The sequence below is a fragment of the Myodes glareolus genome, chromosome 10, assembly GCF_982192425.1.
Source record: "Myodes glareolus chromosome 10, mMyoGla1.1, whole genome shotgun sequence".
Taxonomy (NCBI): Eukaryota; Metazoa; Chordata; class Mammalia; order Rodentia; family Cricetidae; genus Myodes; species Myodes glareolus.
In genome coordinates this window covers 22,113,489-22,135,906 of record NC_142035.1, presented here as the reverse complement: position 1 = coordinate 22,135,906, position 22,418 = coordinate 22,113,489, and the positions used below count along the sequence as shown (strand labels likewise).

Here is a 22,418-nt window from a genome sequence, read left to right as displayed (position 1 = left end):
TTATGCCCATCCCAGATCATATAAACCAGGTGTCATGCACAAATCTATAATCCCAGCACACTGGAGGTAAATGCGTAGGGGATCAGGAGTTTAAGGTCACCATTAGCCAGACAGAAAGTTCAAGGCCCAGCCGGGGCTACAGAACAGTCTGACTTTAAAGAATAAAAAACATAACACAGCACAAAACAAAACAAGCACTTAAACTTTCTAGGCTAATCCCCCATCCTGATAGAAGGGTAAAGCCCATCCATACCTCACTGGAAAGAATTAAGGCTCCATCTCCATCCCGAAGGACACCATCCTTCCCCACCTGGGAAAGCATGGTGGGTCTGACCTCTTCACTACCACCTGCCTTGGTTGCCTTCTTATTCAGGATCCTGGCTACGCCCTCAGGTTGATGGTAGCTGGCAGGGGAAAGAGGTTCTGGTTTCTTGGAACTCTCATCTCCTGCTGCGGTAGTGGGGCTCGGGGCCCGGCCACACACGTTCCGGAAGAACTCCTGTACAATGCCATACTTGGGAGGTTCGGGCTTGGTTCGGGCCTCAGACATGCCCAGTTTCCAGACAGACTCAGTGCTCCCTGAGTGCTCCACCACGCTAAAAAGGCTGGACAGCCCATCGTTGATGTTCCTCAGCACCGGGCTATCCCGCGTGGTTGTGGAGCGGGCCCAGGCAGAGCCATTCTGCTTGCCTTGATGCAGGTTCCACAGGCTGCGGTCCTTGGTGCTGTCCAGCTTGGACACTGATCGCCTCTGGAGCTTGGGTGAGCCATACTTGGGTGAGCAGCATGGCCGCTCAATGCGCGAGTGGACCTTGTCCAGGGAGGAGGAGATCTGCTTGCTGCGTACTGACATGAGCGAGGAGCTGCGGGGTGACCAGCTCTTGCTGTGGAGGCTGCTGCGGGGCGGGTCAGTCTGCAGGCCCACACTGACTGTCCGAATGGTCTGTGTGCCCACACTGGCCAGGCCCACCGTCTGGCTGGATGTGCTCTTTACCTTCCTCTCCAGCGAGCCGGAGCGCATGGCCTGCCGCACGCAGTTGGTGATCTCCTTCATGTCATCGCTCATGTTGCCCGATATCTCAAAGTCATGCAGGGCTGCCGGGAAAGCAGGTCCAGAACCCGAGGTGTTGCCCCCAGATCCTCCATCCAGGCGCTGCCGGGAGAAGTTGCAAAGCCACCGGCTATAGGAACTCTCAGCCAGTCCATCTGCCTCGGCTGACTCCTTGGGCTTGGCTGTGGTAAAGAGGAAGCCTGGTTCAATGAGGATCTTGCCCTCCTTGTCATGGACCACAGGGACACCCAGGCGCCGGGCCACTGGGGGACTATAGTAGACTCGTATGCCTGTCTTGTCTGGAGCAGTGTAGCTGCGCTGCATCTGCCTCCCTGCAGGCTCCTGGCAGGCCAGGGTACCCACACGGCTGCAGTCCCGGGTGGAAAGCCCAGACTTTTCCTTGGAGTCTTTTTCAGGCTCCACCGGTTCGGTATTCACAAAGGCAAAAGCAGAGCTGTTGGGCAGTTTCTTGCTCCGGGCATCTCCACCAGCAAGGTAGGGGGAACAGTCGAGCAAACTTTCAAACTCAGACATGGAGGAAACTGATTTGGTCCTGGGAAGAGTAGAGGAAGAAAATGAGATTAACGAAAAATAACATATCAAGCATGCTAGTCTACTTTCCTGGATATGCATGTGGAGACCAAGCCTGTCTTGCCTATCTCTGATAGACAACATTGCTGGCACCTCCTCAAATCCTCTATACACCTACCCACATACTCAAGAGGCACGAATACTAGGACCACACTTAGCCTCTAGACAGAGGAAGCTGGTGTGGGAGAATTGTCTGTATTCTGTCAATCATGTATTTTAATAAAACGCTGATTGGCCAGGCAGGAAGTATAGGCGGGTCAACCAGACAGGAAGTAGAGGTGGAGTAATGAGAATAGGATAAGGCTAGGGAGGAGAAAGGTTCCTCGGGCACTCCTGCGCAGTCCACTGAAGAGGCAGCATGTAACTTGCCCAGCTGAGAAAGGTACGGAGCCATTATGGTTAACATAGATGAGAATAATGGGTTAATATAAGTTATAAGAGTTAATAAGAAGCCTGACATAATGGGCCAATCAGTTTATAACCTTATGGAGTCTTGTGTGTGATTTTCCTTGGGACTTGCTGGCTTGTTGGGGTACTGGGCGGGACAGAAACCCCAACAAGCAGGCCCTTCAAGTTACAGGAAGCCAGAATCAGCAGTTTCAATCCCCCTGAACATAGCACACAACAGGTGGGATCTGCAGTAAGTGCCTGGCCTCCTCATACCTGAGTTGAGGTGGCTCTGACTGACTCGTTTGACCTCTGCTGGCTCCCAGGCTCCTCAGTAATCTTGAGTTCCAGCCGCCCACTGACTAACCTGGCAGTACCCCAGGTCCCCCGCCAATCATCTGAAATTCCTTTGACCCACTGTCCTCATTCCCTGTCTTATATCCAGGTAGGGTTTGCTTCCTGCACGTGACTGGTCGTTAGGGAGCTCTGGGGGCGTCTCCAACTATCCCAGTGAGTAGGCGGAGTGTCTCCAACTATCCCACTGCAGAGGGGGGGCATCTTCAACCACCCCACTGCAGAGGGGAGGCATCTCCAACTATCCCAGTGGGGGGGGAGCATCTCCAACTATCCCACTGCAGAGCAGGGGGCATCTCCAACTATCCCACTGCAGAGAGGGGGGCATCTTCCACTATCCCATTATGGAGGGGCATCTCCAACTATAGAGGGGGGCGTCTCTGATTATCCCACTATAGAGAGAGGGGGGCATCTCCAACTATCCCACTGCAGAGAGGGGGGCATCTTCAACTATCCCATTATGGAGAGACATCTCCAACTATAGAGGGGGGCGTCTCTGATTATCCCACTATAGAGAGAGGGGGGCATCTCCAACTATCCCACTATAGAGAGGGAGGTACTCAAGGCTCCAGTGCTAGAAATGGCAGAGCTAGAATTGAAGCCTGACCTTCTGGCCCCAGTGGCCTCCTCATTCTAGAATGTTCTGTATTGCCATCATTTCTTTCATGGAGGGTATTAGTGGTGGAGACACCATCCTTGGACGTCCCCTTGGTCACGGCATGGGGCTGGGTTCAATGAACCCTGTCCAACAACCCCAGGAATGGATATCTACCATGACCCAAACTCCAGGGAGGAAAAGATAATCCCCAAAGGAGACAAACAGCTTTTTTTCCCCCAGCAAGTGCAGCTGAGGCCCTGGCTTTCTATACCCAGAATCAACATTAAACTGCACACTGTAATCCTCATAGCCCCAAGCTTTCTCGTCCCCGAGTGACCAGGGTTCCAGAGAAAAAACCATCTGGTGGCTCTCCCATCTCTCACAGGGACAGAAGTGGACAGACACATGGGGCAGGGGAGCGAAAAGAGTCAAACCCAAGGGTCTATGAGGGGAAGACGGGGGCAAAGTGAGGGGCCAGCACCTCTTTAAGGCGGTTCCCCCAAGCTCAGCTTCAGAAACACCCTCCTTGTCGTGGGTCTTCTCACTTCGTGTCTGTCAAAGGGAGAGACAAGAAGAGTCAGTTCTGGTGACCAGCGTGTGAAAAAAGGAAACAGTGTGGGAGCTGAGCCCAGGCCTCGCGTGTGGGTTCTCTCTTCCGAGTAAGATGTGCTCAGCTGCAGTTGAAAAGGCCCGCTGGCCAGTATCTAGACCATTGCACCTCACTCCCCTCCAGCAGCGATGTGGCCCAGGCTCAGGTACCTGGTGGACAAAGAAGGTCCAGGGAAAGAGGGACTGTTGGAGACTCAGATCTTATTCCACAACAGCGCTATATGGCTGATAGTAATGGCATCATTATGATGGTATGAGATTTCCCCATACCGGGTCCGCAGGGCCCATGAGTTCTCAGATCTGCATCACTAGTCCTGTGAGCCCCACAAATCCTGTGTCTCAGTTCCCCCAGAATAGGGGTTTGCCTTCTGTAGCCCCATTTTCTGAGTAGTATGCCTTCATGAGGAGGGAAGGGCGATGCGAAGGGCCTGTACATAACCTTTGTTACACAGCTCTGTGTTCTATGGACAATGTCCCTGGACCTATGTGCAAACTCCTCCAGTGTGACCCTACTGACCCCACTTAGGACTAGGCCAGGGCGATGAGACAGCTTGGGCTCAGAGATGGAGAGTGTCTCACCTAAGACCACACAGCCTGCTTTCTGCTGAAGTATAACTGCATCCCCAGCAGAGGACCTTTCCCAAGTCCCAATCCATGGACAGGAGTCATGGGTATGAGGAAGGTATGGCTTTGGGTACAGGGTTAACATTCATTCTGCCACCTTTCCCATAAGCAAGAAATTCCCTAGCATTGTCAGGAGCCAATAAAACATGGGTAGCGGGATGTCCTCACCTCTTTCCAGCTGCTGTCTTGTTTCTCCAGGTCTGAGTGCTTCAGGACCCAGGGTTCGGCAGCCTTCTGCAGCTGAGAAAGAGAGAGTGTGGGTCGGTGGGCAGGGCTACTCGGCAGGTTCAACTCTATAGCCCTCATCTCATGACCCACACGGGGGGGCCTGGCATTAGCTTCTCAGTGGATAGCAGATATGAGCCCCCATGGGTGGATTTGGAAAACAGTAAATAACACGCAGCTGCTGGCTGGCATCTTCCTGACACGGTTAACAGAGTTAACAGTTGCTACTTAACCTATGGTAGAGATCATAGAATGGCTAGGCGGAAAAGCAATAGAGATTGCACCTAAGGGACCATGCTGCCATCTGCCATCAAGGGCCAGCCATCAGCAACAACCCAGCTCTACTTCCTGCTGAGGCCTGAGGTGACCCTGGGAGTGCCATCACGTTCAGAGCGTCCATTTGCGTGTGCACATCGGTTCATTTAATCCTCAAAGCGACCACAGGAGCAGGCGTGACTGTGATGACTTCCACGTCGCAGGTGAGAGGATAAAGACAACAGGAAGGGACTGGCCCAGATGTGCACAGCTGCACTAGCAGCTGGGATTCCAAGCACTGCACCACCACTTTGAAGGAATTCCTCCTTGGCTTTACAACTAACTCCCACCAGGGGTGACTCACCCCAGCTTCCCCAGGGCTTTCCCAGTGTTAGTAAGGCTTATGTCCCCCAAACCTTGTAGTTCTGCCTAGGACTGTTCCAAGGGAAAAGTGGAAGTCGTAAGCAAAGCCAGGCCGGGCTGGGCACCTGTTTGCACTTAAACCCATGTCTCCAACTTTGCTTCTTAAGAACCCAATGTAAGACAAATAAAATGGGGGTGGGGAGGATAACCAAAGTCACCTCAACACGAATGAACAGAAACAGAAATTTAGATGAAGATGTTAAACCAAGGCCCAGGCAGGGGGCCAAGGAACACTGTGCCACTCCTGTGACTAGCTCTATTATTCCCATGGCTGCCCTGAGAGATGAGAAGGTCAAGCAGCCATCTTCCTTGTGCAGACGAAGCTGGGAGATCAGAGGGTGACTTGACTAGGCTGGGCCTTTTGATCAGGGGCCCCTTTGTGGTCTGAATGAAAATACCCCCCATAGGCTCATTGGGAGTGGCACTATTAGAAGGTGTGGCCTTGTTTGAGTAGATGTGGCCATATGGGAGGAAGTATGTCACTGGGGGTGGGTTTTTGCTCAAGTCAAGCCCACTGTCATTCTCTCTTCCTGTTGCCTTTGGATCAGTATATAGAACTCTCAGCTACTCCTCCAGCACCATGTCTGCCTGTGAGCCACCATGCTTCCCACCATGACGATAGCAGACTGAATCTACAAGTCAGCCCCAATTAAATGTTTTCCTTTGCAAGAGCTGCAGTGATAACAAGAGCTGCAGTGATAACGATGTCTCTTCACGGCAACAGAACACTGATGAAGATCCCTTCCTGCTGCTCTGCAGGCTGTTTGACTAGGCTGGTTTCCCTGGGAGCGTAGCTAATATGGATGTGAGGGCTAATGCCGGTGATCCTAGCTCTAGAGAGGTTGAAGGAGAACCAAGCATTCCAGGCTGGTCTGGAACAACTACCAAGTGAGGAACATAGAGACGCAGTCTCAAAACAACAAATAAAGCAAAAAAGGAAAAAAGTGAGGAAGGGAGGAAGGGGGAAGAAAATAAGAGAAAGAAGATGCAACTTTGGGTGTCCTGGTTTGAACTGAGGGAAGCAGGAGATCAGAACTAGGAAGTCAGCAAATTCCACACAAGGTCCCTGCTGGGAAACAAAGTGCAGGACTCAGTACCTATGAGCCAGAAGGTCCCAGCTGTGTATATGCTGATACCCCACTAAACATGGCATAGATTTGGCTTAATGATTTCCAAATCATTAAAAAATAATGTGACAAAAAGGGATCATTCCACAGGCAGAAGTGGCCGGATGACGCTAAAGGGAGCTCTGCTCCGCATTCCACACACCACAGGGAGTGTGCTTTCATCTGCGGGTGTGACAGCCTGAATCTGCCACACAGACACCAAGGAAATGGGACCCTCAGAGGGAGTGCAACCCTGGAGAAAACCCAGTCCCTTGCAAGAGGTCAGCTCATGCTCGATGTTGGGGCTGGAGAGATGGCTCAGCCGTTAAAAGCACTTGCTGCTTTTCCAGAGGACTCAGGCTCAGTTCCCAGCACCCACATGGCAGTTCACAACCATCTGTAACTCCAGTTCTAAGAAATCCAATACCCTCTTCTGGCCTGAGGGCATCAGGCATGGACATGGCACATATATATACATGCAAGCAAACCACTCATTCACATGAAACAAAAATAAGTAAATATTTTTTTAAAAATCTGCCAGATGTGAGGTTCCTGCCATGTTTCTGTACAGTTAAGCAGGACATTTTGGGTCATTTTGCTAATCTGCAAAGTGACCTTCCAGGGTTGGGAGGGTTGGAGAGTGCATTCTGAGAAGACACACAAAGAAGGTAACTCCTAGAGAGACGCTAGTCCTCAACAGGTGAGTCCAAAGGCAGGGAGTCAAAAAAGCTGGGGAGGAAAAACCAAAGCACGTTTGCATGCTGCTTTGGCTATGATGGGGGTGGGGGTGGATAGGGGACAAGCATTACATGATATGATACCGATGGATGACAATGGGAAAACCCCTCTGAAGCCAGTAACCTTTTGATCCGCTATACATGTGTACACGTGTAATAATGGGTATATATGTACATGTGTAATATTGTATATACGCGTACACATGTAATACTGTATAATACATGCACACGTGTAATATTGTGCATACATGTACACGTGTAATACTGTGTATACATGTACATGTGCAGATGACACTAGAGGGCTACTTTCTGCCTGTTTTGGGGGGTTTTTTGTTTGTTTGTTTTTTTGAGATAGGGTTCCCTGTAAACCAGGCTGGCTCCAAACTCACTAGGTAGCTGAGGATGAACCTCAAATTCTCTTGTCTTTACCTCTCAAAAGATTATAGGCATGAGCTGCCACACTTGGTTCCTGTGGTGCTGGGAATCCAATCCAGGGTTTCATGCATGCTAGGCAAGTGCTCTACCAACTGAGAGACCTTGCCAGCTCCCCAACGAAAACATGGGACCTAGATCTTTGTCTGTGTGGAATAATGAATGGTGGAGTCAGGCAGCAGTTAAACTGAATGAGGCTCTCATTCACGGGAGAGGCAAGTGTGCACGCAGGAACATAATGACTCAATTAAACCAAACCAACCAAACAGAAAACTCTCCACAGGTGTAGACCTACATAGCAAAAACGTAGGAAGCCAGACAGAGTGTGTATTTTGTAATGTTCTAGCTCTTGGTTTCCCTCTCTTGGTCAGAGACTCCGGTTTTCCTATGGAAGCGCTCTTGGCTCTTCCCTTTTGGGTCCTGGTTTTGATAGGCCCTAATAATGGGCTTATCATGACTTGACGCCTGGCCAATGTGAACTTGTGGGGAAAAAAATGTTCTTATTGCAACTGTTAAGCTGTAAGATGTGCAGGACACAATGGGCTTACGTGAGGCTGGCATGCGAGGCTGGCATACGTAAGAGCGGAGCGAGCAGAGGGGGGCCTGAAAGATGGAGGCAAAGGCAATGGCTCGGCTCTCACGCCTCTCTCTGAGCACTCTCACGCCTCTCTCTGAGCACTTCTGCTGCCTGAGCGCCTGGATCCCACCTCACCTGACTGAGGCGGTTCTGCAGCTCCTTCACCTGCTGTTCCACCTGTTGCTTCTCGCCCTGCAGCCGCTCCACCAGCTGCAGCTTCTCCTGGCTCCAGTGGCGCTCGCTCATCTGCAGCTGCCGCGTCAGCTCCATGACGGCGCTGTAGGACTCGGCCAGGAGGTGCTGCTGTTCTTCGCGCTCCCTCTGCAGTGCAGCCTTCCAGTCAGGCCCGGGCCTCTCGCTGGCGCCCTTCCCAGCCTTCAGCTCCATCTGCAGGAAGACCATCAGCTGGGTAGTGGCAGGGGACAATGGCTCCCCACCCATACCAGGGAGGCTTTGGAGACTCTCCATTCTGATGCTGCTTCCAACAGAGCTGTGGACCCCTTTCTGCATACAAGCCAGACCCGGGATCTCATGTTTTCTTCCTAAGCCTCTGCAAGCATTTCACATCTGGCTACAATAGGCAGAGCCCCTAGCTACTGATAATCATGTTATTTATCGACTTTATTTATTTATTCATTTATTTATTTATTTATTTTGGTTCTCAAGACAGTGTTTTCTTGACTATTTTCAAGACTGTCCTAGGACTCACTTTGTAGACCAGGCTGGCCTCAAACTCACAGAGATCTGCCTGCCTCTGCCTCCTGAGTGCTGGGATTAAAGGCATGCACCACCACCACCTGGCCATGCCTCCTCGTTTATCTGTATTAATAACCATGCCTCTGTCTCTCTGCTCTATTCAACCACAAAACAAATAGGCTAAGCTTCCAGAGCATTGCGGTTTCTCCAGCAGAGAACCCAGATCACCCAAGGCCAGCTTTCTGTGCATCCTTGTGTCCGTCTGTCTTTTCTTCACTCTCTTGACATCCTAGTCAGGTCCATCCCGGAGTCAGGCTGGATGTGGCATGCAGGCAGTATGGAAGCATGCTGCAAGCCCACAGTGTAGCCTAGGATCCTGTCAATCTCTCTGGGTCACAAGCTGAAGTCTAAGCGGTCCTGTGCATCCAAGAGCACAGCTTAGTACCCGCCTCCCGGATCTGACGGTCTAGATCTGGACTGGGAACAAGGGAGGAGATGTGCCCGAGAAGCGTGAGGAGGCTTACCTGCGAGGCATGGCCCTTGAGCTCTGCCCGCTCCGTCTCCCACGTAGCCTTGGCCTTGGCGAACTGCTGCTGAAGTTCAGTCAGACCCCGACGCTCGTCCCGGAGCAGCCAGCACAGTTCCTTCAGTGTGACCTTCATGTCGGCCAGGGTCTTGATGTACTCGTTAGGCTACAGATAGAGCAAGGCCTGGTCAAGAACTTTGTGAAGGCAGGAAGGGCAGCCCTGCTACTGCTGACTCAGCCGGCCGTCCAGCTAGGGCCCTCCTGGTCTCAGAGAGGGCGAAGGCCAGTCTTGGAACAGCCAAGCTGAGCAGCAATGAATTGTTCCAGAAGCAGCTGTTCTGCTCAGATGCAGAGAAACAACCTTCCCCAGGCTTTGCAGGCTGCAGGCTGCAGGTCTCTAGTCTCTCAAACGGTATCCCCCTTTCCTGGTTCCTCACACACTGCTCACCCATACCTCAGCTTACTGTAGAACCCTAGGAGGCTGATTCCATGGCTCCCTCTGACCTGTGGCTTCGTGTAACCCTGGCCTGGTTGGTAGCCTTCCCCTCTCCCAGGGTCACACTGGTCACAGACCCTCCAGCACACCGTGCCACACCTCTGTACACACAGTCCTCTTGCTTCGATATGGCCTGTTGCCCTTTCTGAACTCGACCAGGCTATTCACCCACGTGACACTTCTCTGTGACACTCTTCTCTGTACAACAAACTAACTGCTCTCCTTCCTGTGACTTCAAGTTCATCTGGCCTTCTGTCACTACCCTGGGATGACTCACATTCCCCTAGCCCTGAGCAACTGGTGGGCCGGTTCCCAGTCAATAACCATCTGCGGATCCTGTGTCCCATCAGGGCTGTGTGAGAACACAGCAGGAAGTGATCGCTAATGGATGAGGTGCACATGAGCAGGACCAGAAGGGGCTGAACACACCGTGTTCTGGGTCCAGCTGTCCCCAGTGCAGGCCTTGTTATCCGAGTGTTGGGCGTTCATCTCTTCTTCCTCCATCAGCAGATACAGTTCCTTCATGCTGTTCACCTGGTTTGAGAAACCACATTCAATGGACTCAGCCCTCAGAGGATAGGGAAACTGGCAAGCAGGCAGTCCCGACGGGAAGGGGATGGCACAGCCATGCAGAAGAACAAGGGTCTCAAGATGACTTCCCACATCTTAACTGTGACCCACCCCCTACCCTGCCTCTGTTCAGTCGGAGAGGCAGAACCCACGCCCCACGCCTCCTTGTTCCCGCCCAGGGGCGGGGCTGAGCTCAGCCGTACCTCCAGGAAGTCATCCTCCTCGTGGGGCAGAACCTTGCCCTGCCGCCAGCGCTTCAGGAACCACCTGAGCTTCATGAAGAGTAGCAGGAAGTTGTGCTTGAACTGCTGGGATTCCTGGACCAGTATGTTCTTCTCCTGGCTCCAGAATTTCTGCTCCAGCCTCCTTTGGAGGCTCAGACTCTGCAGCTCGAACTCCCGCCTCAGCAGCGCTCTCTGCTGGTCTTCTTTCAGCTGTCAGGACGGGAGTGAACACGGGAAGCCCCAGCTGATTCCAGATCCAGATCACGGGCAGAGGGGAACAGCAATGGCAAGCGCCTCCTTGGCACTGCCAGGGCTTCTACCGATAGCAGCCCATCGTACCCAGGGATTTCTTTCCATGCTGGGGACAGAACCCAGAGACTCCCACATTCCGGGCAAGTGCTCTGCCACAGAGCTACACCACGACCTCTGTATCTTCAGTCCTGGGAGAGGTTGTACAGATGAAAATAAAATGTGGTACAAACCCACCTGGACTACTTTCTGGTTGAAGCTGTCAGCCTCCTCCTTCCGGAGCTGCCGCTCCTGGGACAGCTGCTCTTGCAAGCCCCGGAGGCTGTCGTGAGCCTCGGCCAGAACCAGCTGAAGCTCCTTGATCTGCAGGGGGGGGGGGGGGGGGGGACACAGGCTGTGGTCAGAGAACAGCAGTAGCAGGGAATCAACAAGAAGATGGACCCGGTGTCCTCTATTAGGCACGACACGGTCCTTGCCTCAGAGGGTCATCGAGACAGTTAGATGAAGCCGTACGCATCAAACCCTCCATGCTATAATTTTTTTTAAACATTTCTCACTTGCAAATTTACAGGGAAAATGTACTGTGAAAACTAAATTTGACTCACAAAGTCGTCAATAGTCTCTTTAATTGATTGACTCACTTATTTTTGACTCAGCCTCACTATTTTTCACAGGCTGTCTCAAACTCCTGGGCTCAAGGCATCCTCCGGCTTTAGTCTCCCAAGAAGCTGGGGCTATTGGTGCTCGCCACCATATGCTATTTCATTGCTTATAATTAAAAATTTAGAAGCTTCTTTGTAAAAAATCAGGTGTCCATAGGCGTGTGGATCTACATCTGGGTCTTCGATTCCGTTAATCTGCCTGTCTGTTTTTATGCCAATACCATGCCGTTTTTATTACTATAGCTTTGTAGTAGAGCTTGAAATCAGGGATGGTGCCACCCCTGGAAGTTCTTTTATTGTACAGTAAGGACTGTTTTGGCTATCCTGGATTGTTTCTCATATGAAGTTCTTTCAAGGTCTGTAAAGAATTGTGTTGGAATTCTGATAGGGATTGCATTGAATCTGTAAATTGATTTTGGTAAGATGGACATTTTACTAACTTAATCCTACCGATTCAGGAGCATGGGAGATCTTTCCATACACAGAGGAAAAAAGTCAACATAACGATATTCTGCTAGATTCATAGATTGGTGGCTACCCCAGTTGTTATCAGAAAGCCTTCATCCAGCAACTGATAGAAACAGGTACAGAGACCTACAGTCAAGCATTGGGTTGAGCTCAGGGAATCCTGCTGAAAAGAGAGAGAAGGGTTGTGCAGGGGGGGGAGTGGGGAGAGGTCAAGGACATCACAAGGGAACCACATAAACAACTAACCTGGGCTCATGGAAGTTCACAGGGCCTGGACAACAACCAGGGAGCCTGCATGGGACCAATCTAGGCCCTCTACATATGGGTGACACTTGCGTAACTTGGTATACTTGTGGACTCCTAGTAGTGGGAGCAGGGGCTGTCCCTAATGCTTTGGCTGGCTTTGGGGAACCTATTCCTCAGACTGGGTTGCCTTGCCCAGCCTTAATACAAGGGGAGGGGTTTAGTTCTACTGCAGCTTAATATGCCATGCTTTGTTGATACCTTTGGGAGGCCTGCCCCTTTCTGAACAGAAACAGAGAAGTGGATTAGGGGTGGGGTGGGATGGAAGGGAGGTGGTGGGAGGGAATGGAAGGAGAGGGGGAAGGGGAAACTGGTTGGGATGTAAAATAAATGAATAAATTTAATTAATATAAGAATTGTAGAAGCAATTTAAATAATAAATAATGAAGTTTAAAATGTGTTTAATGGGTCTACATATACAAAATTCCACTCGGCTGTACACTTACAGATGCTGTGTTTGTATGTCATTACAGAACACGTCAACTATCAACATGGTTGGCTACATAATGGTCTTAACTTTCTTTATAATCTTCATGTACTGATGTCTGAGGATGCAATTGTCCTTACTATGGCTTACAACGACTGTGGAACAAGACCATTAAAAAAAGTCAACCAAATTCTCCAATTTGTGGGGGAAATGATGTTTTAAAAGCATTTAGAACTTAAATAGGCAAAGCTGAGGTGTTCTTGGCCTGGCAGGATGGCTCAGTAGCAGATAAAGGCTCTTGCAGAGAAGCATCAGGACTTGAGTTTGACTTCCGGAACCCCTACAAGCTGTCCTCTGACTTAGACATGCATGGTGCATGTACAGTAGAATGTGCAGCACAACGTGCACATGTGCACCCACACACTAAATACATACATACGTGTAAAACGTGTTTTAAAACCTCTTCTTTCATAAGTCCAGATAGAGACTAGAAGGGAACACAGAAGGAACTTCCTGGGGTCTGTTTATGGATATAGATGCTAATTACAAAACAGGAAGATCGTGAGCTCGAGGCCAGCGAGGGCTACAAAGCAAGACCCTGTCTCAAAGCACCACACTCCCTCTCTGTTCCTTCCCTACCTTTGTGTGTGTGTGTGTGTGTGTGTGTGTGTGTGTGTGTGCATACTGGGAATTGGACTCAAGGCCCCATCCATGCTAAGCAAGTGCTTCATCACTGAGCTAAAGCCCCATCCCATTGTCACTTTGTTGTTAGACTCCAGGAACAAAAAGTTTTAGCCAGATGAAATGAAGTGGTACATGGGGCAGGAGGATCACCTGAGCCTGTGAGTTTGAGACCAGCCTGAGACTCCATCTCGGGGGAGAAAAAAAAACCAGAACAGCATTAAGTCTTTCTGGTAACAGGAATGTTTATTCTAACACATTGTGCAGGAAGAGGAAAATGGAAATGATCCCAGGCATGGCGGGTGTCCTGCTGTGAAAAAATTATGTGGCCAATAATATGATAACTTGGCACTGTCTCTGCAAGGATTTGAGGCATGTCTTGTGCACATGCTCTGTATTAAAAATCTCTGCAGATCTGGGCAAAGTGTCTTGTGCCTGCAATCCCAGCACTTAGAAGCTGGAGGCAGGAGGATGCTAAGTTTGAGGTAAGTGTGATCTACACACTGAGACCCTGGCTCAGCAAACAAAAATCCCTTTATCAGGCTGCTACCCTCATACATCCTCCTTGAAATCAGGGTTGGTGCCATGTTTCATGCTTCAGTCATAACTGCTCGGTAAGAATAAAGGGAACTGATTAAATGTGTAAACCAGCTGACACAAACAAGCTTATTTCCTTCTCGGTACCCATCTCCCCAATGGGAATCAAAGCTAGGGTCTTCTGCATGGTAAGTACACAGTACTACAGTCAGTTACATACCCAGACACTGTTTTTCCTTTTTTTCCCCTCCTTCCCCTATGACTACCGAAATGTCCAGACCACCTCAGTTTGCAGGGAGCTTTGGTTTCCAGGGGGCAACCCAGGCTCAAAGTGCACAGGGAACTTCTCAAGGATCAGAGAACCTTAGAAATTCTACTGATCATAAATGTTGTGGGTGGGAAAGCTGGGGCCTCAGGACGTGAAAGTATCCAAGGACATACCACAGACCAGCAGAGTGACATCTTGCTCAGGTCCCCTGAGTCCAAGTGACATGTCCTGGACTCTGTCCTCATCCTTACCCATAGCGGCCGCCCTTTAGCTAAAGCTTTTCATGTTTCTACCCCTGTCAATAGCCCTATGAGGGGCTTTGTTCTTGTAGATCACACCTGACAAGTCAGGAAGCGAAGTGACATACCCAAGATCTCACAGCCAGCGTGCAGGAGATTCACAACATGAACTCAAAGAGCCTGCATAGAGAGACCATTGCCTCCCTGCTATATATGTTAGTCATTTTATGATGGCCTCCAGCTCAGCATTCCTCCTGCCTCAGCATGCTGACACTGGGATTACAGGTACACACCATGTCTAGCTAAGCTTCCTCTAACTAGAGCATGAGGTTGATTCAAATTCCTTATTTCCTTTTTAAAATTTAATTAATTAATTAATTAGTCTATTTATCTATGACTTTTTGGAATTTTAGACGGTTTCTCTGTAGCTTTGGCGCTTGTCCTGGAACTCACTCTGTAGACCAGGGTGGCCTCGATCTTACTGTCTCTGATCCATCTGTCTCTGCCTCTCGAGTGCTGGGATTAAAAGGCATGCACCACCACCGCCCAGCCCTTATTTCCTATTTTGCCCTGGCTGTCAGGAAGCTGAAAACCAAACAGAATGCCCAAAGCCCATAGCACCATCCTTGGAGGATTACCCTGCTTTTGAGAGGGCCCCAACTAATCTCCTTCAACCCAACCTCCGGCTTAGTCCTCCACCCACCTCAGAGGCATAGGAATCATTATCTTCAGCTCGATAAGGCCTGAAGTTCCGACTGGGGTCAGGCTTGGAGTCCAAGTCACCAGCACGGAAGGCCTCTCGGATCCTAGGCTCCCATTCCAGCAAGTCTCTGAAGTCAGATGGCTAAAGCGAGGGGCACAAGCAGAAGAGAGCCATGGGGAGACGCCGGAGGAGAGCTTCAGAAGGTCCCCACCAGGCCTCAGCTCTGTAATAGGCTTTGTCCACATGAGAGTGAGGCTCAGGTGGATCGACCTTGCAACTTGATCCCAGTCTTACCGGGGTGCATTCCCACCACTCAATGATGGCTTGTTGCAAAGCCGAACGAGTGGGCAAGTGAAAACACGAAATTTGTGAACGGTTGTTATGCAAAGCCTGCTGAAACAGTTCCACTGCTCTACCCCCTGTGTGATCCCAGCTCACACTTCAGGGTGAGACAAGGAGACTCAACATGGGGTCTGTGCACTCGTTTATGAAGCCATCTTAAGCTGCAACAGCAAAGCATGAGTTGAAGCTGCTATAGTACAGTGCAGTGCCATGGACAGAAATCCGCTCTCAGTATGAAAACCAAACCACACCATACTCTCTGCAGCCCAGCCCCGTGGCTCTGCACAGTTCCTTGAATCTACCATCTTTCTTCTATATGAGCTGAGCGTCTTCAAGAACCAGGACAAGCTCCTTGTTGATAGAAACTGTGTATCTTTCTTTCAGGTCCCTCTTCTGTGTCATACCACATTCACAGGCTTGCCATGTTGATTAAGTCTTCCTCACTAGGAGTGGGAATCCAATTACTATCTGGTTCTACAGACTACCTTCTGTCCTGTGCTGAGAACAAAGGGTAGGAACTAGCAACAAAGTATCCAGCAAATGGACACAGACTACAGTGCCTGAGGAAGACACCTGATCCAGCAACAGTAGTTATAACATGAAAAAGGAGAAAAAGCAAGCACAGAGAGGGCATGTGGAGGTTTAGAAAGCAAGCTTTCAGGACCCAGCTAGACATAAGCATCTGAAATGTGCCAAGAAACTGCAATTCAATTCTATGTCATCTTTGTTCATTTTAAAAATTTGTCTTGGGAGTTTTGATTTGTTTCTGTTCTGTGCTGGGGATGGAGCCTGAGCCACATCTCCTCATGGCTGCTGCATGTGATACCTGTACTGAACACCACCAGTGGGGGCCATCTATAGAGGTATTGGCAGGGAGTGGTAAACGACTTATTTTCTTTGCTTCAAATATTTATGTATTGCTCTTGCAATAATACTTTGTAAATTTCTGGATATCTTTGCTATTTTAGTTTTTCTAAAATGTCATAGATATCAAGACTAAGCTTCTCAAAAACTCATCAGTAGGATTAAAAAAACCCCACAAACGTTTGCCTTAAAATTTAAAATTATGGGCTGGCAAGATAATTTAGTGGGTAATGGTACTACCAAGCCTGACAATTTGAATTGATCTCCAGGACCATCTGAGAACTGACTTCTGTGACCACTACCTGTTCACAATGGCTCCCCTAACACTCCCTATCCACCCCAAAATAAGTATAATAAAAATTTTAGTTCCAAACGAGATAAGAAAAGAAGGGGCAGGGTGGCTGCCCTGGAGAAATGGCCCAATGATTACGAGCTCTTGATGCTCTTCAAGAGGACCCAAGTTCAGTTCCTAACACTCAGTAAGGAGTTCACAACCTCGGGCAACTCTAGCTCTGGAGGCTCCGGCACCTTCCTCTGATTTCTGTGGACACCCATACACAGGTGGCATATATATACACATATGCACACATGTAAATTTTCAAAGATGTTTTATAAAGAGGGGCCAGGGATGCGGCTCAGTGGTAGAGTACTTGTCTAGTATGTATGAGGCCCTGGGTTCTGTCCCCAGCACTGGAAGAGAAGATGGGAGGGGAAGGAAGGGAGAAAGGGGCAATCTAACAAAAACAGAGGACCTCAGACTCAACCTCCATCCACAGTAAATGCTTGCTTGGCAGTTCACTGAGCCAATAGGCTTATTTTATACTTAGTAAGTTGGAATAAATACATTTTTACTACCTGTTACAGCAAATAGCAGACCAAGTGAACAAAGCCAGGTACTGCTGTGTTTGGTTTGTATAATTCCACTTATATAAAGTTCAAAGATGGATAAAATCAGGAGATTGTCTTGGGAAGCAGGGATAGTGCCCAACAGGGAGATTGATCAGAGCAGACTTGCGGCTGGTCATGTTCTGGATGATAAGCACATGACTGTTGACTGCAGGAGAGTTGTAAAATTGTTTGTATACATAGATTTGCATCCTTCTCTGTCCTGTGCCTGTTTCAGCACTAAGTTTGTATGTAATAAAAGTAACAGGACCCTGCCCTGGGCATCTTACCTGAAAGTCGGAGCCAACGTCTTTGGCCAGTATGATCTCCTTAGAGGGCCCCTGGGAGCCCAAGGTGGGCAGCGCAGGGAAGGACTCAGGCTGCTCCTTGCCGGAGCTCCCTAAGGCCACATCCACCTTGCGTGTGAAAGTGTTCAGTTCTTGCTGCAGCACGCTCAGCCGCACCAGGATGGCATGGATGAGCTTGGCATCCCTGGGGCCCTCGCTGTTATCAGGCGCCTCGTGCAACCGCAAGTCTGCACACTCATTGTCCAGGCATAGGCGGAGGCCAACCGAGAAGCCATTGGTATCAGCCACCAGGACGTCGATGGCCTTGCTCACCAGGGCGGCCTGCTCCCTCAGCCCAGGCAGCGCCTCAGCCTCGCGGGCCCTGCAGAGCCGGGCAGTGTGGGGCTCCAGCGCCTCGCCCAGAGGGGCAGGCACACACTGTGCAGAGTCCCCGGCCTCGGCATCTGTCTCCAGCATGGGGCGTGTGCTCTGGCAGGAGGCCAGGTCGCAGCGCTGCAGGTTGGAGAGGAGAACGCGGTTCTCATACTGCAGCTTCTTAACCTTGCCACTGAGCTCGCCGATCTGCAGTTTGGCAGCTGCTAGCTCCTCCTGCGAGGGCTCGCTGAGCACCGAGCAGCTGTCCTCCGACAGCGTCACGTCCAGCTCGTGCTCAGAACGGTATTTGGCCAGCTCGTTCAGCAGCAACTTGTTCTGGTCCTCCAGCTCTGCCGAGGAGCGCCTCAGCAGTTCAGCCTCCTCTTCCACGAACTGCAGGTGGCGCCGCAACTCGGCCAGGCTCTCCCCGCATTCACCACCGAGAGCAGAGAAAGCCAGCCGGGCCTCGGGGCCCCCACCGCCGCCATGGTCCTTCATGTCATCCATCTCGGCCCGGAGGCCCCGGTTCTCCACCTCCAGCTCCACGATGCGCCTGCTCAGCAGGTTGGCCTCCTCCTCCACCAGCTTCAGGTGCACCTTCAGCTCTGTCTCACGCGAGTGCGGAGCATCAGCCAGTTCTTCTGCGGACAGGGCTGCGTCCAGGTCCCCATAGAGGGAGCGGTATTTGAGCAGCTCCTCTTTCATGCTGTCGTTCTCCTTGACCAGCTTGGTGAGCTTCTTGCACATGAGGGCCGACTCCTCCTTTGCAAAATGCAGCTGGCATTTCAGATCTGCGCTGTCCTCCTGCGGCCCAATGGACACGGAGACAGACAGCAATAAGGAAGGTTATTGTCAGCTCGGATCCACAGTGCTCGGGTGCACTGACTATGTCTGAGAACACAGGGGTGAGTCGAGGCCTAGAGGCCACAGGAAGCAGAGCCGGGGGAGGGGGACAACGACATGACATTGATATTGAGAGGCCAGGACACACTGCCTACAATCTCAGAGACTTGGAGCCAGTAACATTATGACTGACTATGTACATTCCTGATAGAACTGCCCCATCTGTACAAGGGACAACAACCGTTCCTCTCCCACACGATGACTGTTAAAGGGGAAAGTGTACAAAAAGTGCCTGGCACCCTGGCTGTTAACAGGATTCTGGTCCCGGCCCATGCAAAACACGGTGCTTTGATCTAATTCTTACAACAAACCCACAGAACAGGAACAGATGAGGAAACAGATGAGAAAGTTGATGTGATTTGTCTCAGTCGGACAGCCATCAAGCTGCAGAGTCCAAGTTCAAGGTCTCTGGCCCTGAACCTTGGGTTTAGTTGTCCCTAAGCTGGGTGAGCAATCTGTGGGTCCAGGAATGTCTAAGTATCAGTTCAGAGTGGGCTTGGGGGAAGTGCTTTCTAGAAAAGTCGAGAAATGCGCAGGGGAAGAAAATGCTCAGGGAGACGGGGTGGGGGTGGGGGTGATGTGTGTTAGGGAACTCTGGGGACTACCCAGGACGCTTAAAGTTGATCTGGGCTTCCAAACTACAGGCAGGGTGCGCCAGGGATGCTGAGGAAATACCTGTGCAGTGGGCTTCTTATCTGTCTTCCCCAGAGATCGGGTTCCTCTTTTCTTCAAGGAATGCTAAAAGGAAAGAAGAAGCCAAACTGAAAGATCACGAAGATGATGCACATCCAAAGAGATGTCCCCAAATGGCCACACTCAGGGCCCCAACCCAGCCTGTATGTGTTAGCCAGAACCCAAGGCTGAGCCAGGAATCACTGCTTGAGCTGCACAAGGCAAACTCACAGACTGGAGGAAGTAACTAAATACCCTGCCCAGGGCTCCTTCCCACAGCACCCACTACAGCTGCTGTCATCCCGTTGGCTGGAAATTGAAGTTTGTGCTCTTGTAGTCTTTGTTGTTGTGGTTTCTGGCTTTTTTTCTTCCCGACTATAATAAAATTACATCATTTTCTCCCTTCCTTCCCTCCTACCTCCCCTCATTCAAATTCATGGCCTCTTTCTTAAGTGTTGCTACACATGTGTGTGCTCCTAAATACATAAGTACAGCCTCTCGCTCCAGATGTCACTTGTGTGTGTTTTCATGGCTGACACTTGGTTGTCTTTCGCTGGCTCATCGGAGATTTCTTGAGTACACCTCAGAGTGCAGAGAACATGACACTGAACTAGACAAATGAGCTACCCAAAGGATGCTGTTTCCTCCTGCTTCAGGACCAAGAGGTTCGTTCCCCCGAGAAAAGACCTCCAAGCTGAAGGCTGTTCTTGGTGGTGCTCACTGGCTAAGGGGAGCTCTCCCTGGGCGGAACCCACATCTGCAGACTGGCCCAGGTCCCCGTGCCTCAACCCCAAAGGGCCACTAGCTCGACCTGATGCCATCTCTCTGGTTCAGTTTCTTTCTCGGCCTCACTCCCTGTCTCAGCCGAAGGGGCTCTTCCCTAAAACTCTGCATGCAAATCTCCGTCTCACAGGAAGTGACATTTCATAGGACCTTGAACACAGAATGAATACTAATGAGCAAAATGTGGGTGCAAAACTAGAAACAGCACAGGAGACCCAAAAACGGCCGTGAGAGACTAACAAGCAAAGGTCCAAACACCCAGTAGCGCTGCAGATAGGGGAATTGATACTTTTGATCACACAGGCAAACACTACACAGATTAAAAATGAAACAAAAGAGAACAAACCATCTTGGTCCCAACACAGTTCAGTGGTAGAAAATTGGCCTAAAGTGTTCCAAGCCCTGGGTTTCATCTCCAGAAACACACTCACACACATGCACATAGTTAAAAGATAAACAATGAACTGGTGAGAAGATCTTCAATAGGAAAATGGGTTAGGAATACAAGAGCACGGGCACTCAGGCCCAGGGGGCAGTCCTATAATTCCAGCTACTCAGGAGCTTCAGGCAGGGGAATCATAAATTCAAGTCATTCTGTGCAACAGATTAGGACCTTGCCTAAAAAAACAAAAACAAAAAAACAAAACAAAACCCAAAAGACTGGGGGGATACTATCCAACGGGAGAGAGCTTGTCCACTGTGCATGGGGTCCTAGGTTCCATCCCCAGTTCAGGGAGGAAGAAAGTTTATAGAAGAAAGGCAAATTGATCTTAACCCTGGAAAGATGCTTGGCCCCACTCAGGGCGGAGACGCCCAAAGGAAAGCTACCCTGAGGTACCACTTCTCAATGATCAGACTGGCAAAAGGCCAAACCATCTAACAATACATCCTATTGGTGAGGCTCAAACGAAACAAGAGGGCTCATTTATTGCTGGCAGGAGTGCAAAACGGCACAAGCCCCACGGTGGGGAATTTGAGGAAATGCTACAGTAATCAGTCCTGAAGTTTCTTGTTGTTTAAAGAAGTCCATTCAATTAGACGCACGATTCCATTGAACATTTCCTCCCGAGAGAGGGATGATTCATGCCACCAGCCTTTCAAACCACACTTGGGTCGCTTTCAACTTTCTGAGTTGAGCTGCCCACTCGGATTTCTGAAAATGCTCTCCGGTGGCTTTAGATATATGTTCACCCCAACCTTCATCTCATTCCCCATTACTGTAGGCATGAAAGACAAGACTTAATTTTATTTATTTTTATATTATGTATATGGGTGCCTTGCCTGCATGTACGCTTGTGCAGCACATGTGTGAAGTGCCTGAAGAAGCCAGTGGTGCTGGGACTTGAACCAGGGTCCTCTGGAAGAGCAGCCAGGGCTCTTAACCATGGAGCTATTCTCTAATCCATTAAGGCTTGTTTTACTGAAACTGAGAAAGGGGAACTTGACCAGAGTTCTGTAGCAAAACCAAAGCCAACCTATAACCAGTTCTTGACCTAGCTCTTCATTGCATTCCAAAGGTTTGGTGGGAGAAAATGTATCTTTGATGAGGGCTAGAGTGGGGCCAACACAGTGGTTTCCAACCTGCACGCGGGAAGAATTACCTGGGGGATTTAGGAAAACACCACGGAAAGCATCACTTCAGAGTCTGGAATAACTGGCCTGGGTAGGCTTCAGTCATCAAAGTTTAAAGTCGCTTCCCAGTAAAGCTTGTTGGCCTATAGGGTGTGTGTGTGTGTGTGTGTGTGTGTGTCCACATACGTAAGTATGTGTGCACATGTGTGTGTATGCATGCATGTAGAGACTAGAGGACAACCTCAGTGAGCACGTGTCTGCATGCACAAATGCGTGCGTGTGTTTGCATGTTTGCATGCATGTGGAGACTGGAGAACAACCTTAGTTGTTCAGAAGCTCCCATCATTTCATCTTGGTTTTTTTTTTTTTTTTTTTTTTTTTTTTTTTAGACAGGATGGTCCATTTGCCTGGAACTCACCAATTATGCCAGCCTGCTGCTAGGAAGTCATAGGGTTCCTTTCTGAGTCTGGTGTTTTTACCTGCCAAGAGCAAAGAGTCCCAGATCTTTCAAAAGAGGACTTTGGGCATGCGGGTCACAAAACAAGCCCTTTCACGAGAGGTGGTGTACCAGGACAAACGGCCTGGAAGGTAAAGCTCAGAGGGAGACTGCATCAAACTCCCCGCCTTAAAGATGGGCCCATCATCACGGGTTGAGTAGAAACTCCTTCGAGCTGGGTGACCACAGCACCACCAAGTTCCCCTGATCACAGCAAGGAA

General features: G+C 50.1%; 1 protein-coding gene across 2 annotated transcripts in view; it reads right to left on the bottom strand.

Annotated features, from left to right (window-relative positions):
- Mtcl2 (microtubule crosslinking factor 2) overlaps positions 1-22,418 on the bottom strand; it is a 67,464-nt gene that overhangs the window by 12,209 nt on the left and 32,837 nt on the right. Inside the window, exons 4-14 of one of the 2 annotated variants that reach the window (XM_085697128.2) lie at positions 19,350-19,412; positions 17,400-18,575; positions 15,019-15,159; positions 10,968-11,093; positions 10,461-10,691; positions 10,117-10,221; positions 9,190-9,357; positions 8,105-8,356; positions 4,383-4,454; positions 3,463-3,533; positions 254-1,604 (exon numbers count right to left, since the gene is read on the bottom strand). In XM_085697128.2, the coding sequence (XP_085553254.2) occupies positions 254-1,604; positions 3,463-3,533; positions 4,383-4,454; positions 8,105-8,356; positions 9,190-9,357; positions 10,117-10,221; positions 10,461-10,691; positions 10,968-11,093; positions 15,019-15,159; positions 17,400-18,575; positions 19,350-19,412 (3,756 nt within the window). The remainder of the gene's footprint in view (positions 1-253; positions 1,605-3,462; positions 3,534-4,382; positions 4,455-8,104; positions 8,357-9,189; positions 9,358-10,116; positions 10,222-10,460; positions 10,692-10,967; positions 11,094-15,018; positions 15,160-17,399; positions 18,576-19,349; positions 19,413-22,418) is intronic. The other variant, XM_085697129.2, reaches the window with a different exon arrangement.